At 36.3% G+C, this 16,510-nt stretch overlaps 1 protein-coding gene across 1 annotated transcript in view; it reads right to left on the bottom strand.

Annotated features, from left to right (window-relative positions):
- Positions 1-256: 256 nt before the first annotated feature.
- The window catches only part of LOC131837109 (ankyrin repeat domain-containing protein 26-like), a 40,118-nt gene continuing 23,864 nt past the window's right edge, over positions 257-16,510 (bottom strand). The window contains 1 exon segment of the mRNA XM_059183370.1: positions 257-473. Within this exon segment, the coding sequence (XP_059039353.1) occupies positions 257-473 (217 nt within the window).

The raw sequence follows: 16,510 nt of genomic DNA, 5'->3' as shown, positions 1-16,510 counted from the left end.
GGCCAACTCCCATCCCACCGAGGCACAAATGTAGCCTCTATGAGGAAGGAAAGGCATCCACCAATGTGGCAGGGATTGGTTACCTTTGGCCTTGGTGAACGTGTGCAGTCATAAAGAGTCCTGGTAGAAGTGAGGATTACCCAGTCCCACAGCTGTCCGTTTGCAGAATAACAGTGTACCACTGTCGTGCTAGTCTCTGAAATATAGAGTTTGAAGTCCCTCTCTCCTGACAAAGCTATTGGGAATTTTTACAGCTTTAAGTCATGACCCAGACATAGAGCAAAATGCTGGGGGTGAAGAACACAGCTGTGAGGATGGCGGTCCATTTGAATTTATGGAATACAGAGTTGCCCAGGCCAGCCTGGAAGACAAATGTGCTGAGAAGAGGAGGAAAATGATGCTGATGTTGAAGAGAATGGCAGTATCCTGGATAACGGCAATCACCAGGATGATAGGAGCCATTCAGAGTAGTTCTGCAAAGGAAATAACAAATCATAGGACAGCAGCAGGAACTGCAGGGAGAACACCAGGCTATCTGGATTATCTTCCTTTTGTTCGATTTGGTCCCCAGAAAACAGCACCTAGATTTCTCCCCAGCAGTGAGGTAGAAGCACTAGTTCATCAGAACCAGTGCTATTTCCCTAGCTCTAAGACAGAGAATTCAAAGACACCTTCCATTAGTTGTCCCAGGGATGCCATCCTGGCTTCTGCAAACTGGGTTCAAATCCGGGAAGCAGATGGTGATTGCAGGCTCCAACAGCACTGTGCTAGCCGGTGGTCCTCAGCTCTCCTGAAGTACTCTGTGGCCAGCCCTGCTGCCTTATTTGGATCCCTGCTCACCTGGGCCTGCTCCCCTCCTTTCTTTAGGGCATTGCTGCTCCCAGCTCCTGAGCCCCACAAGCGGCATCTGAGGCCTCCTGCCCACACCACAGGGCCTTGCCAGCCCCAGGGGAAACACTTCACCTCTGCTGCAGTCCTTGTTTTCATATGATGGGTGGATGAAGGACAGGTGGAGCTGAGGTGTTCTTTGTGGAAGAAATGCCTGTGGAGGAAGTGGAGCTGGGAGTCAGCACCTTCATGTGCTGGGAGCGAGCTGCCCCAAAACCCTGCACTTAATTTCCAAGGCCCAGCAAGTATTTGTTAGTTTCCTGTCTTTTACATTGTTAATCTATTCCAGTTTTTTCATTACAGCATGTGTGTGTGTGTGTGTGTGTGAGATTGTTTAAGTGCACACATGTTTATATGTGCATATGTGATAACTTACTGTTTTTCTCCCACCACTCCTAAGATGCAAGCTCCACATCTGTTGGAAGTTTCTTCATTTATTTTCTTTTGCTGTATCCACAGACCCTAAAAACATGCCTGGTATATAGGAAGCACATAGAAAACATATGTTGAACGAATGAAAGATGAATTCAAATGACTTACCTATATTAGCAATCCATATCTCAAAAGTATCTCAAATCCTGACCTACTTATGAGATATGAAAGTATGTCTTACATAGAATTAAATATGTGTCTAATCCAAAGACCTATATTTGCAGGAAAGCCAGCACAATATTTGCATATTATACTGGAAAAGGATAAAATTTGACTAAACTATTTTAAAAGGTACATATTTTATATCAATCTAAAATGCTAGCCATTAAGAAAAATTGCTAAATTTATAAGGGTTTTATTAACATTAAAATAGTTACATTATCAAATATGTATATTGGGATTTTATGAAGACAAACATACACAACTAACTAATCCAATCATTCTGAGAAGAAGTTTATTATAAATAAAATTTACAGGCTCACAACTTTAGGCTTAACATTTTGAAGTAAGGGTCTTTTATCACTTAGGGTGTAAAGAAACTTTTTGTAGAAGGCACTGAGAAATAGTTCACTTGCAAAATCCATATTCAAAAATAAAGATCCTTTGGAAAAAATATCCAGTGGAAAAAATACAGTCTCTTCAATAAATGGTACTGGGAAAATTAGACAGCTATGTATAGAAGAATGAAACTCAACCATTCTCTTACACCATACACAAAAACAAATTCAAAATGGATAAAAGACCTCAACATGAGGCAGGAATCTATCAAAATTCTAGAGGCAAATATAGGCAGTAACCTCTTCAACAACAGCCACAGCAATTTCTTTCAAGATATGTCTCCAAAGGCAAAGGAAATAAAAGCAAAAATTAACTTTTGGGACTTCACCAAGATCAAAAGCTTCTGCACAGCAAAGGAAACAGTCAGCAAAACAAAAAGGCAACCCATGGAATGGGAGAAGATATTCGCAAATGACAGTACAGGCAAAGGGCAGATATCCAAGATCTATAAAGAGCTCCTCAAACTCAATAATCAAAAAACAGATAATCACATCAAAAAATGGGCAGATGACATGAACAGACACTTCTCCAAAGAAGACATACAAGTTACTAACAGACACATGAAAAAATATTCATCATTACTAACCATCAGGGAGATTCAAATCAAAACCACATTGAGCTATACCACCTTACACCAGTTAGAATGGCCAAAATTAACAAGACAGGAAACAAACAACAAGTGCTGGAGAAGATGTGGAGAAAGGGGAACCCTCCTCCACTGTTGGTGGGAATGCAAGTTGGTGCAGCCACTTTGGAAAACAGTGCAGAGATTCCTTAAGAAATTAAAAATAGAGTTTCCCTATGACCCAGCAATTGCACTACCGGGTATTTACCCCAAAGATACAGATGAAGTGAGAAGAAGGGCCATCTGTATCCCAATGTTCATAGCAGCAATGGCCACAGTCACCAAACTGTGGAAAGAGCCAAGATGCCCTTCAGTGGATGAATGGATAAAGAAGATATGGTTCATATATACAATGGAATATTATGCCTCTATCAGAAAGGATGAATACCCAGCTTTTTTATCAACATGGATGGGACTGGAGGAGATTATGCTGAGTGAAATTAGTCAAGCAGAGAGTCAATTATATGATCTCACTTACTTGTGGAATATGAGGAATAACATGGAGGACACTGGGAGAAGGAGAGGAGAAAGGAGTTGGTGGAAATCAGAGGGGGAGACGAACCACAAGAGACTGTGGACTCTGAGAAACAATCTGAGGGTTTTGGAGGGGAGGGTGGTGGGGAGTTGGGTGAACCTGATGGTGGGTATTAAGGAGGGCACGTATTGCATGGAGCACTGGGTGTGATGCATAAACAATGAATCTTGGAACAATGAAAAAAATAAGGTTTAAATAAATTTAAAAAAAAAGATCCTTTGGGCAGATGGATAGTGATGTGAAAGCAGTTTAAGACCTATTTAAGGTTTTTGAAGTTTGTCCATTACTACTGATGATAAAGTTGTAGGAAATTTCAATCTTTACCCAAAAGACTAAAGTCAGCATCTCGTTGAAATATCTTTTTAGAAAAGTAAGTAGGTAGTATTCTGTAATCCTTATTCCTTTGTTCAAGGATCACATGAAAGTGTGCTGATAAAGAAGAAACCTTGAACCACAAGGATGACTAAACAAAATCACTAAGATCTATATTAGTCTCAAGAGAAAAACAATCCATTGAAGTGACTGAGTGTTGCTGACTCAAGAAATCCTTGACTGTCACAATTGTCTCCAATTTCCTAAATATGATTTTAGGTTTGTGATTGGCTAAAATTATTAACAGTACAATTCTAGGTCATATATATATTATATATAATAATATATATATATTATTCAGAAGCACATGAGAAAGGTTTATAAAATTCTTCCATGAAATTGTGGAGTCACATTCATAAGTTATATTCACACTCTGCTTTTTACTATCTAATAGAAGGCATTCATCACCATTCAAGACAGCTGTAATTGACTCTTTGCAAGATGGTAGACATGCTTGAACATAGTTCCCCTTTTCTCCAAAGTTTAAACTCTACACAGCAAAAATTAAAATGAGTACATTTTTGAGCAATGACCCATGCTAGGGTCAAACTTGCCCCATTTATCTCCTTAGGGTTATTTTCTACCCAACTGTTGAGTCATGCTAATACACATCCTATAAAGTTTGAAAAGAGGAAATAAACTAAATTATTGGATGTATCCTCTGCAGTGCATTTATAAATGTAGCATTTATGAAGTCTTGTCAAGCTCTCTGTACACATTTAATGTGCCTAATCTATACATATAAAATTTGAAGATCAAAGAAGTTTAGCTATGTTTTGAAAGTTGCACACCTAGTAAAGGCCAAAACCAAAATTCAAATCTAGGTTGTTCCACTCTCACATTGTTAGCCAAAATGTTACATTGAGAGTTCTGTCTTGGTGGTTTAAAATTGTTTCTTTTCAGCAGAGTGTATAAGCTAGTGGCCTTAAAAGGAAGAGAGTGTTTTCCTTTTTATTGATAGTTATGTAAATTAAAAAAATAATTGCGCATGGACTATTTAAGGAGATTTTCACAATCAATAGGTGGTTTATATCAATAAAAATGTCACTGGCTTCAACCAAAAAGTAAAAACCTAAAAAACCAAAGAAAATGGGGGGAGATGATGACCATGCAGTTTAAGAAGATGGAAAGCATGTCATTAATGGAATGAGAAAACTGAATCCAGGGTCGGAAATAAAAAATCCAAACAAATGAATAATTTGGAGTATACACAAGAACCTTAGAAATTCATGACATCCATCACCTCTATAAATGAGGTTGAAAATATCTGACATGGTATATTTTTTTGAAATTCTATTTAAGATTTCAGTTGTATGTAAGGGGGAGTGAAATGCAACTAAATACAATCTATTGATGAAATACAAATAAGTTCATATGTGATTAGTAAATAGAGGAATATCATTTTCAGATGGAATGTATGTTGATATAAGAATCTTCCCAGCATTTTAATATTTTGTGCTAACAGGTACCAGCAGTTGCATGCAACAGAAAGTGTCCCCTGAAAGCAACAGGGTGCTATACATAAATGACACAAATCTCTTTCACATTCATTTTTGCCACAGGTGTTGACTAACAAGTGCTACTGGTTGGTCTTCCCTAATCTGCCCATAGATCAGTACCTTCAGCTCTTCCTTACATCCCCTCTGTCGAGCTATCTTCACAATTTTTTTTAGGTAAGGTCATATATTTATTACAGTGCTCCACTATTTGATAATCTCCCATGCTTATCTATGCTAGTATTTTTCCTTAGGAATCGTTGTTGGTATTCCAGCTGTAAGTTCCACTGATACTGAGCAAACTGTTCCTAATTCTGTTTTTTCTCCCAACTGTTCCATTTAGCACCGTGTAAAAATTTTTAGCAATGTATACATTATACCTGATAAATAGGTCTAAACTGCTATGGAAAGATTTTCAAGATACATGTAGACCTTTTTTTTTTTTTTTAAGATTTTATTTATTTATTTGACAGAGAGAAATCACAAGTAGACTGAGAGGCAGTCAGAGAGAGAGAGAGGGAAGCAGGCTCCTTGCTGAGCAGAGAGCCCGATGCGAGGCTCGATCCCAGGACCCTGAGATCATGACCTGAGCTGAAGGCAGTGGCCTAACCCACTGAGCCACCCAGGTGCCCCACATGTAGACTTTTAAAGAGAATACATCATAGTATGCATAGGGTGATTGCATTTTGGTATGAAGGAAGAAAAAATGAAATTATACATAGATTTGCTCTTGTATCACAAAATATATTTAAAAGGTTTCCAGGTGGATAATACAATGGTAGCTATCTAGGTCTGTATTTCCCAATATTTTTTCCTAAAACGAAAAATAAAAAGAAAAGAGAATGTACTAAAAATCATGCCTTCAGCTTTCACAAGTTGAAAACAGAGAATGTCCAAACTGTAAAATTAAGAGTAGGAAAAATAGAGAAGTCGCTAGATTCTGGTGTACACTATATATTAATCCTGCTGCAAGGTTTTGTGTTGAGAAGAGCAAAGAGGAAGAGAGAGAAGAGGAGGAAAAAAGGAAAGGATGAAAGGGAGAAAGGGGTGGAGGAGGAAGTGCTGTGAGGAGAGAACAGAGGAGCTAGTGATAGATCTAAAAAAAAAAAATCTAAAAATAACCTAAAACAACTGCCAGTAAAAGTATGACAAGTATAATGAAAATACTTTTTAAAATAAAGCTTTCAGAATTATCACAGCATGATTTTCACAGAAATAACTTAGGTTCTTACAATATGAAATGGCTGTCTTTGAGACACAGAGCATCTGAGACAAAAAAAAAAAAAAAAGGAAAAAGAGAGGTAACTCTTGGGGGGAAAAATAATGGAATATAACTAAGATATTAAGCTAGAATATCAAGTATCCTTTTGAAAATAAATGAAGATCTGAGTTTACAAATTAGAAGGCAAACAGGAAAAAATTATCTCAAAATGATTAGGACTTAGAAGTATCCTAGTAAAACTATTAAACGTTGAAGAGAGAGATGAAAAAAATAATTGAGTTCCTTAGCAAAAAAGATCAAATAACATACAGGGCAAAAAGGAATTAGACTGACATTTAATTTTTGAAATGCAACATTCCAAACAAGACCATAATGGAGCAGGATCCACAAAATATCATTAAAAGAAAGTGTGAACCAAGTATTTTATATCTAGTTAAACATTACCTAAATGAAAAAGTTACAGAAAAAGTTTTAAACATAGATGCATTTAGGGAACTCTTTACTAATGAGACCTTCTTGGGGAAACTAGAATGAGCTCCATTACAACAAGAGATGCCTTGGGAAGCTTTAAAAGATACTGAACATTTTAATGTATGCAATTTAAATTTAATTCTCAAAAATGGAGATGAGGATGGACTACTAATGTACAAAATCCATAGATGGTGACACAGTACAACTTTTTTAATGGGGGGAAAAGGAGATAGAAGGAATTTGGATGAGTTCATTGATTTTTTTTAATTGATGTATAATATTATATTAGTCCTTGACACATGTATAGGCCAAAGGTAGGAAATAAAGAATCCCATTAAAAACTGACAAACCATTTGAACCAGAAAAGACCTCAAATAGCCAAAGGAATATTGAAAAAGAAAGCCAAAGTTGGTGGCATCACAATTCTGAACTTCAAGCTCTATTACAAAGCTGTCATCATAAAGACAGCATGGTACTGACACAAAAACAGACACATAGATCAATGGAACAGAATAGAAAGCCCAGAAATAGAGACTCAGCTCTATGGTCAACTAATCTTCAACAAAGCAAGAAAGAATTTCCAATGGAAAAAAGAAAGCCTCTTCAATAAATGGTGTTGGGAAAATTGGACAGCCACATGCAGAAAAATGAAATTGGACCATTTCTTTATACCACACACGAAAATAGACTCAAAATGGATGAAGGACCTCAATGTGAGAAAGGACTCCATCAAAATCCTTGAGGAGAACACAGGCAGCAACCTCTTCGACCTCAGCCGCAGCAACATCTTCCTAGGAACATTGCCAAAGACAAGGGAAGCAAGGGCAAAAATGAACTATTGGGACTTCATCAAAATCAAAAACTTTTGCACAGCAAAGGAAACAGTTAACAAAACCAAAAGACAACTGACAGAATGGAAGAAGATATTTGCAAATGATATATCAGATAAAGGACTAGTGTCCAAAATCTATACAGAACTTAGCAAACTCAACACCCAAAGAACAAATAATCCAATCAAGAAATGGACAAAGGACATGAACAGACATTTCTGCAAAGAAGACATCCAGATGGCCAACAGACACATGAGAAAGTGCTCCATATCACTCGGCATCAGGGAAATACAAATCAAAACCACAATGAGATATCACCTCACAGCAGTCAGAATGGCTAAAATTAACAAGTCAGGAAATGACAGATGTTGGTGAGGATGCGGAGAAAGGGGAACCCTCCTACACTGTTGGTGGGAATGCAAGCTGGTGCAACCACTCTGGAAAACAGCATGGAGATTCCTCAAAATGTTGAAAATAGAACTGCCCTATGACCCAGCAATTGCACTACTGGGTATTCACCCTAAAGATACAAACGTAGTGATCCGAAGGGGCACGTGCACCCGAATGTTTATAGCAGCAATGTCCACAATAGTCAAGCTATGGAAAGAACCTAGATGTCCATCAACAGATGAATGGATCAAGAAGATGTGGTATATATACACAATGGAATACTATGCAGCCATCAAAAGAAATGAAATCTTGCCATTTGCGACAACGTGGAAGGAACTAGAGCATATCATGCTTAGTGAAATAAGTTAAGCAGAGAAAGACAACTATCATATGATCTCCCTGATATGAGGAAGTGGTGATGCAACATGCGGGCTTAAGTGGGTAGGAGAAGAATCAATGAAACAAGATGGGATTGGGAGGGAGACAAACCATAAGTGACTCTTAATCTCGCAAAACAAACTGAGGGTTGCTGGGGGTAGGGGGGTTGGGAGAAGGGGGGTGGGGTTATGGACATTGGGGAGGGTATGTGCTTTGGTGAGTGCTGTGAAGTGTGTAAACCTGGCGATTCACAGACCTGTACCCCTGGGGATAAAAATATATGTTTAAAAAAATAAAAATTGAAAATTAAAGATTAAAAAAAACCCTGAAAAACCAGGTATTCAAACTTTGAATATGGAAACTGGCAACTAAGGGCATTCATGAGTTAGAAGTACAAAGGTAGTAACTAGAATAAAAATACAAACCTTTCAAAACACACGTTTTAGTTAAAATGAGATTGTAGCTTATAAAGAAGCATTAAATTAAAACATAAAACCTCTAATTATAAAATATTATTGCAGAAATAAAGCCAAAAATGTTTGGCAGAAAAATAAATGGGAGCAAATGTAGTTTCCCTTTTAATTAAAAAAAGATACTGAATTTCCTCACAAAACAAGATGCGATTCTTTTCTTTTAAGATTTTTTATTTACTTACTTGACAGACAGAGATCACAAGTACGCAGAGAGTCAGGCAGAGAGAGAGAGGAGGAAGCAGGCTCCCTGCAGAGGAGAGAGCCCGATGTGGGGCTTGATCCCAGAACCCTGGGATCATGACCTGAGCCGAAGGCAGAGGCTTTAACCCACTGAGTCACGCAGGAGCCCCTCTATTTTTAATTTCTTAAGGAATCTCCATACTGTTTTCCAAAGTGGCTGAACCAACTTGTATTCCCACCAACAGTGTAGGAGGGTTCCCCTTTCTCCACATCTTCTCCAACACTTGTTTACTTGCTGTCTTGTTAATTTTGGCCATTCTAACTGGTGTAAGGTGGTAGCTCAGTGTGGTTTTGATTTGAATCTCCCTGATGGCTAGTGATGAACATTTTTTCACGTGTCTGTGAGCCATTTTTATCTTCTTTGGAGAAGTGTCTGTTCATGTCATCTGCCCATTTTTTGACGTGATTATCTGTTTTTTGAGTGTTGAGTTTGAGGAGTTCTTTCTAGATCTTAGATATCAGCCCTTTGTCTATAGTGTCATTTGGGAATATCTTCTCCTATTCCATGGATTGCCTCCTTGTTTTGTTGACTGTTTCCTTTGCTGTGCAGAAGCTTTTGATCTTGGTGAAGTCCCAAAAGTTCATTTTTTGCTTTTTTTTCCTTTGCCTTTGGAGACACATCTTGAAAGAAGTTGCTGTGGCTGTTGTTGAAGAGGTTACTGACTATATTTGCCTCTCAAATTTTGATAAATTCCTGCCTCATGTTGAGTTTTTTTAATCCATTTCGAGTTTATCTTTGTGTATGGTGGAAGAGATTGGTCGAGTTTCCTTCTTCTATTTGTAGCTGTCCAATTTTAGGGAAAAAAACCTTACTCTTCGGTAAAATAAGATAGCCCATATTTAGCACAGACCACCGTGTCTGGAACTTTTGTTCCCTCTATGTGTTTCAACAGTAATCAGAGTTCTGATCTTCAGAGAAATGTAGATGAGGTAACCTTAAAGTCCTCAAATCCCAATTACTGAATGTAATTAAAGTGTGAGCTTTGGTGTTGGTAATTTTTCAGTGGATACCATGATCAAATAATCAATTACTCTTGAATAACTAATCTCCTCCTTTTTTTTTTTTTTTTTAACCAAGATCCTTGAAAGTCTGAAGTCACAGGTGGATAATTTTCTCTCTCCTACCCATTGGGGGAGATAGCAATTACCTCTTGTACACACCCTGGCCTTTGGACACTAGGACTATATTAGTTTAGAAAAATAATTATAGTCTAGATAATAATTATAGTCTGGATAAGCTAAGATTCTTCTTTCCTAAGAACAAAGGAATAATATAGCGAATTAATTTTAATACATTATTTCTAAAGCCTACATGGCCAGAGGTATGACATAATAAATCTAAGTTTAAATTTTAAATTGGTTTTCAAAAGTCTTTTTTAACCGAGCTAAAACATGACACAGACACACAAAAAATCTCCATTTTTAACATCAGAGGAAACTATTTGTATCTGCATGTCTTCTAGACCTTACACCCATATCTGGGCTAAAGAAAATGTTAAATAATGACTTATTAAAATAAAAGAGAAAAAATATTTAAAACTCTAGAAAAAAAATGCACCTTTATATAACCTTCCCTTTTCTAAACTTTGTATTTTAAGTATTAAACTCAGTCATTATTAATATTAATTTTGTTTTTGGTTTCTAGGGACCCAAGAAGTAAAAACTGTAGGAAAAAAAAAAAAATAAGAGAAAAAGTCAAGACTTTAGGAGGATAAGAATAGAGTAATTCAGATTTTTCTTCCAGAAAGGAGTACTTGTGTTCTTTCTCTAAGCACACCATTTGTTGAAAGCCCAACTGCATAATTTACAGGACCCAATAGAAAATGAAAATGTAGGGCCTTGTGTTAAATAACTAACATTTACAAGACAAGCATAGCAGAGCATGAAGCCAAGTGTGAGGTTCTCCTCAGCTTGGGGCCCTGTGTGATGCCTGAGTTGCACACCCATGAAACCTACTACTTGGGTATTTTCCATGTAATTGTTTCTGATTATAAAATGGCTTGTCAATTCTTTGCCTTCTTCCATTTTAAAACCACACTAGCCCTTATTAGAAAGTAGATGAATATTGATTAAAAACACTAAACATGTTCATAATTTTTGATGTGAAATAAGAATAATGTTATAATGCATTTGGTGAGTTTATTGGTTGGCAGATATATTCAAGAAAATTATCCTTGGTTAATTCTTTATAAATACTGGCTGAAGTAAAGCCAATGATGAACTTACTAGTTAATTTGATATCAGTTGCTCTGTAATTGATTTATTTAGATAAAATCATTTAGCCCTTGTCTATTACACTTAAGACAGTATTTTATATAATGTCACTGCAATGTGGACTAAGTTTTGTTAAGTACCCACTGACAAGTTGAGATCAACTAAATGTAAAAAGAAGTGAATACTATAATATTTATATGAAAATTGTTAAATTTGATTACAGGCAGAACATGTGAGTAAATTGAAAGTGAGTAAAGGTTACTACTGAAAATGATGTTAGATTTATTTTAAATTAACATAGGAAAAGTATCACTTTATGGCCCATAAAAATCAATTTCACCTATATTTGATGTATATCTGTAATAAGTTATTAATTTCATAATTAAAATTTCAAAACCAGACATGTATACAGTGCATTGATTTGTCTTTTCATATTTAATATACAATGGGTATATGAATGACATACACAAAAATGAGGGATCATAAATGAAAGCCGGAGTCGTAGTCCAGTACATGATTACTTCTCATGAATCTGACTGTTACCTCCTTATCACTGAATAACATGGTCTGTGTTCTTTGTTTATCGTAAGAAATTTTCTCATGAATTGCTGCTAGGATGGCTAAGAGAGCAGATCAAATTCACCATCCTGTCCCTACTAGTATCATTTTAATTTTTTTTATTTCTGTGATATTTAAAAGATATATTGTAACTTCTATTTTTTGACCTAACTGGTTTACATGCTGCCTCTTGATTTGCCTCTCAGATGAAAAAATTTCCTCTGTCTACAGTTCTTTCTCCTTCCCATCAATCCTTTTCTGGCAGTTAAAATCTTTGCTCTCATATTGTCTAGATTGATTAAAATTTACACTGCTGAATATTAAAGGTTTCAGCCAATATGAAAAACAATAAATGTTAAAATTCTATGACTTAGAACCATGCTACGATTAGTATATTGATGCCAAACTTGTTTTTCTGTGGGTCAGTGTCCTAGCTCTGAGCTGCTCAAGAATGGAACTCACATCTTGTTGGAATGGATTCTGTCTTCTTACTCATCATCAAGGACTCAAAAGGGTGATTTGTTACAGTTATTTTATATTCAAATCAGGTTTGTCTTGTTTGTATTTTTCCAGAATTTCTATTTCACTTTTATGCTGTCCTTATTGACTGAAGTAATGTGAGCTTTCTTTTCTTCTTCTTTTTTTAATGTGAGCTTTCTTTAGCGTGGACTATTTATTCCATACATATTTTTTGGTATCTAATCAGTTCCTTTTCAAGACTATTTTTCCTCTATTTTATTTTATTTTATTTTATTTTTTAAAATTGTATTTATTTATTTGACAGACAGAGATAACAGGTAGGCAGAGAGGCAGGAAAGGAAGCAGACTATCTGCTGAGCAGAAAGCTTGATGCGGGACTCGATCCCAGAACCCTGGGATCATGACCTGAGCTGAAGGCAGAGGCTTTAACCCACTGAGGCACCCAAGTGCCCCCTATTTTTCCTTTAGATTTCACTCAACTTATGTTCTTACTTTAATGTTGTATTTCAAGGTCTTCTTAGTGCACATACCAAGTTAACCTTTTCCGTTTTGCTGGAACTCTAGGTGAACTTCACTATTGTGGGTATAGCCTTCCTTTATTTTCCCTTTAACTTATATTTCTTTTATTAATATGTCCAGAAAACATCCTTAAAAAGAAATGAAGATAGGAAAAGAGGCAGGCAGGCAGGAAGATACACAGAGCATGGCAGACACAGGAGGAGAGAAAACAGGAGATAAAATTTCTGTCTGGTGGTCTTCGTAGACAGAGAATTTTAGGTTCCAAATCATATTTTACAATCAAAATATTAAAGATACACCACAATTTTATTTGTAGATTCCACTCTGATGAAAATCTGATGCAGTTCTCTGGTACTCTCTCGAAATTTCATGCTCTGCATTTCAAAGTTATGTAACTCCACACTGTTTTCCAAAGTGGCTGCCCCATCTTACATTCCCACCAACAGTGTAAGAGGGTTCCCCTTTCCCCACATCCTCTCCAACACATGTTGTTTCCTGTCTTGCTAATTTTGGCCATTCTAACTGGTATAAAGTGGTATCTCAATGTAATTTTATTTTTTATTTTTTTTAAAGATTTTATTTATTTATTTGACAGAGATCACAAGTAGGCAGAGAGGCAGGCAAAGAGAGAGAGAGAAGGAAGCAGGCCCCCCGCTGAGCAGAGAGCCTGATGTGGGGCTCCATCCCAGGACTCTGGGATGATGACCGGAGCCAAAGGCAGAGGCTTTAACCCACTGAGCCACCCAGGCGCCCCTCTCAATGTGATTATTTATTTATTTATTTAAAATTTTTTTTTATTTTTTATAAACATATATTTTTATCCCCAGGGGTACAGGTCTGTGAATCACCAGGTTTACACACTTCACAGCACTCACCAAAGCACATACCCTCCTCAATGTGATTTTAATTTGAATCTCCCTGATGGCTAGTAATGATGAACATTTTTCCATGTGTCTGTTAGCCATTTGTATGTCTTGGAGAAGTGTGTGTTCATATCTTCTGCCCATTTTTTTTATATGATTGTCTGTTTTGTGTGTGTTGAGTTTCAGGAGTTCTTTATAGATCCTGGATATCAACCTTTCGTCTGTACTGTCATTTGCAAATATCTTCTCCCATTCCGTGGGTTTCCTCTTTGTTTTATTGACTGTTTCCTTTGCTGTGCAGAAGCTTTTGATCTTGATGAAGTCCCAAAAGTTCATCTTCACTTTTGTTTCCTTTGCCTTTGGAGACATATCTTGAAAGAAGTTGCTGTGGTTGATATCGAAGAGATTACTGCCTATGTTCTCCTCTAGGATTCTGATGGATTCCTGTCTCATGTTGAGGTCTTTTATCCATTTTGAGTTTATCTTTGTGTATGGTGTAAGAGAATGGTCATGTTTCATTCTTCTGCATATAGCTGTCCAGTTTTCCCAGCACCATTTATTGAAGAGACTGTCTTTTTTCCACTGTATATTTTTTAAAATTTATTTTTATTTATTTTCAGCACAACAGTATTCATTATTTTTGCACCACACCCAATGCTCCCACTGTATATTCTTTCCTGTTTTGTCAAAGATTATTTGACCATAGAGTTGAGGGTCCATATCTGGGCTCTCTACTCTGTTCCACTGGTCTATGTGTCTGTTTTTATGCCAGTACCATGCTGTCTTGGTGTATCAAGGAGAAGATTTATTTAGTTATATTTTCCACCTATTCTCAAGGGCACTGAGAAGTCCCTTTTATTGTGAAATTCATGGGGTTTTATTTCCCCTCAGCTTTTACAAATGACTTCTCTTCCTGCTGTAGGTATTTCTCCTTCTCCATTTTTCCCCCCTCTTTTCTGCAGCTCAAATTCATATCATTCATATATGGACACTATTGGAATGCTACATTAGGCTACTTTTCTCTCAAAATCAATCTCTTTTAGTCTTTTTTAAGCTCTGAATAGAATTTCCTTCTTTTTTTGCATTTTTAATGTTAAAATTTAAAAAAAATTTTATTATTAATTATTATTTATTATAATTATTTATTTATAATTATATAATTATATAAAATTATAATTTATAATTATAATTATATTATTTATTATAATTATTAATTATTATTTATTATTAATTATATAGTAATGTACTATATACCCCGGGGGTACAGGTTTGTGAACTGTTAGACTTACACACTTTACAGCACTCACTATATCACACACCCTCCCCAATGTCCATAACCCAACCACTTTCTCCAGTTGTTCTAAAAATTTTAATTTACATAATGAGTGTACAATTTTAAAACTTTCTTCCCCACCCCATCCTACTTTTTTTGTAGTTCATTTTGTATAATATTCTGGCTTTATGTAACCAGTACATTTTTGAGTCATTCTGAAAATATGAATTTGAAATGTTTAAATTTTCTTTTGAAGCCTGCAAATCTGATTGTTTTCATTCCTTTCATGTTATTAGTTCTTCTTGGTCATTTCTTAGTCTGCTGCTGATTTGCATCATGCATGTGGCATTAAGAAGATAATTTAGATTCTGGAACCAGCATCCACCATAGGATCTCTAATTCTTTCAGGAATTGTGATAAATTTCTGTTGATGTGTGTAGCTCTCCACTGACCTGGGTAAAGTCTGTGCCACTTAATCTCTGTCCTCTCTGTAATCTAAAATGGCCAGATACAGGACCAAGAGTGTGAGTGGAGGGTTGTCACCTATTCCACTTGTTCCATATATGGACTTCCTATAAACCACTCTTTTTTTTTTTTTTAAGATTTCTTTCTTTCTTTCTTTATTTGATAGACAGAGATCACAAGTAGTCAGAGAGGCTGGTAGAGAGAGAGAGGAAGGGAAGCAGGCTCCCTGCTGAGCAGAGAGCCCGATGTGTGGCTGGGGTTCCATCCCAAGACCCTGGGATCATGGCCCGAGCCAAAGGTAGAGGCTTTAACCTACTGAGCCACCCAGGCACCCCCCTATAAACCACTCAATCCCTGCTCCTCCCCACCCCAAGCTTTCTGTCTGTCCTGCTTTTTTCCAGAGCTGGATACAAGAGCCTTTCCAGATTACCTGCCTGCCACTTCCTCCTCTGCTTCATCAGTAGAAAAATGTCCATCATCTCTTTTTATCCCATAAATAGATTTAATTCTGTTACCCACTGTGCTCTCCATCCCCAGCTTACTCATACATCCCTGATTTCTTGGCTGTGACATGTACATTTAATGAACCTTATTTTTAAATGGGTCTGAAGATGGACATAGGTCAATATATGTGCTCAGACCCCTCTTCAACAAGTATCTTTGTTTCTATTTTATCCATTCCTCTTTGCAATTTTCATTTTCTAGTTTTTAATGAACTTAATTATTTTGAAGCTACTGCCTATTTAGAAATAGCACAGTAATTTTCAATTAAGTTAAATTTAATTTTAATTTTTAAAAATGTATTACTTGTTCTGTCACCATTTTTTTCTTAAATCTCTTGTTTTCATTCTAGGCTTAGTTTTGTCTTATTGTAAACCATGTGTAATATTTTTTACCATAGTCTACCAGTAGTAGCATCTTGTGCATTCTTTTGTCTGGAAATGTTCTTTTTTTCCTTAGTCTTGAATGATACCTTAGTGGCATATGAACACCTAAACTGTTGTCACTGAGCACATGGAAAATGTTCTCTAGGGTCTGGTCTGTATTGTAAATATGAATCCTCACATTGATCTAAATTTTTATCATGTCATGTTTAGAATTATTACCCTTTATCTCTGCTTTATTATTCTTTGCTTCAATTTTTTCCTCTTTTTACTATAATGTACACATATAAGGAATTTACCTGTGTGTGTGTGTGTGCATGCGCACGCACATATGTATATAGAGA

This window comes from Mustela lutreola, chromosome 7 (genome assembly GCF_030435805.1).
Source record: "Mustela lutreola isolate mMusLut2 chromosome 7, mMusLut2.pri, whole genome shotgun sequence".
Taxonomy (NCBI): domain Eukaryota; kingdom Metazoa; phylum Chordata; class Mammalia; order Carnivora; family Mustelidae; genus Mustela; species Mustela lutreola.
This window is presented reverse-complemented; position numbering and strand designations above follow the sequence as displayed.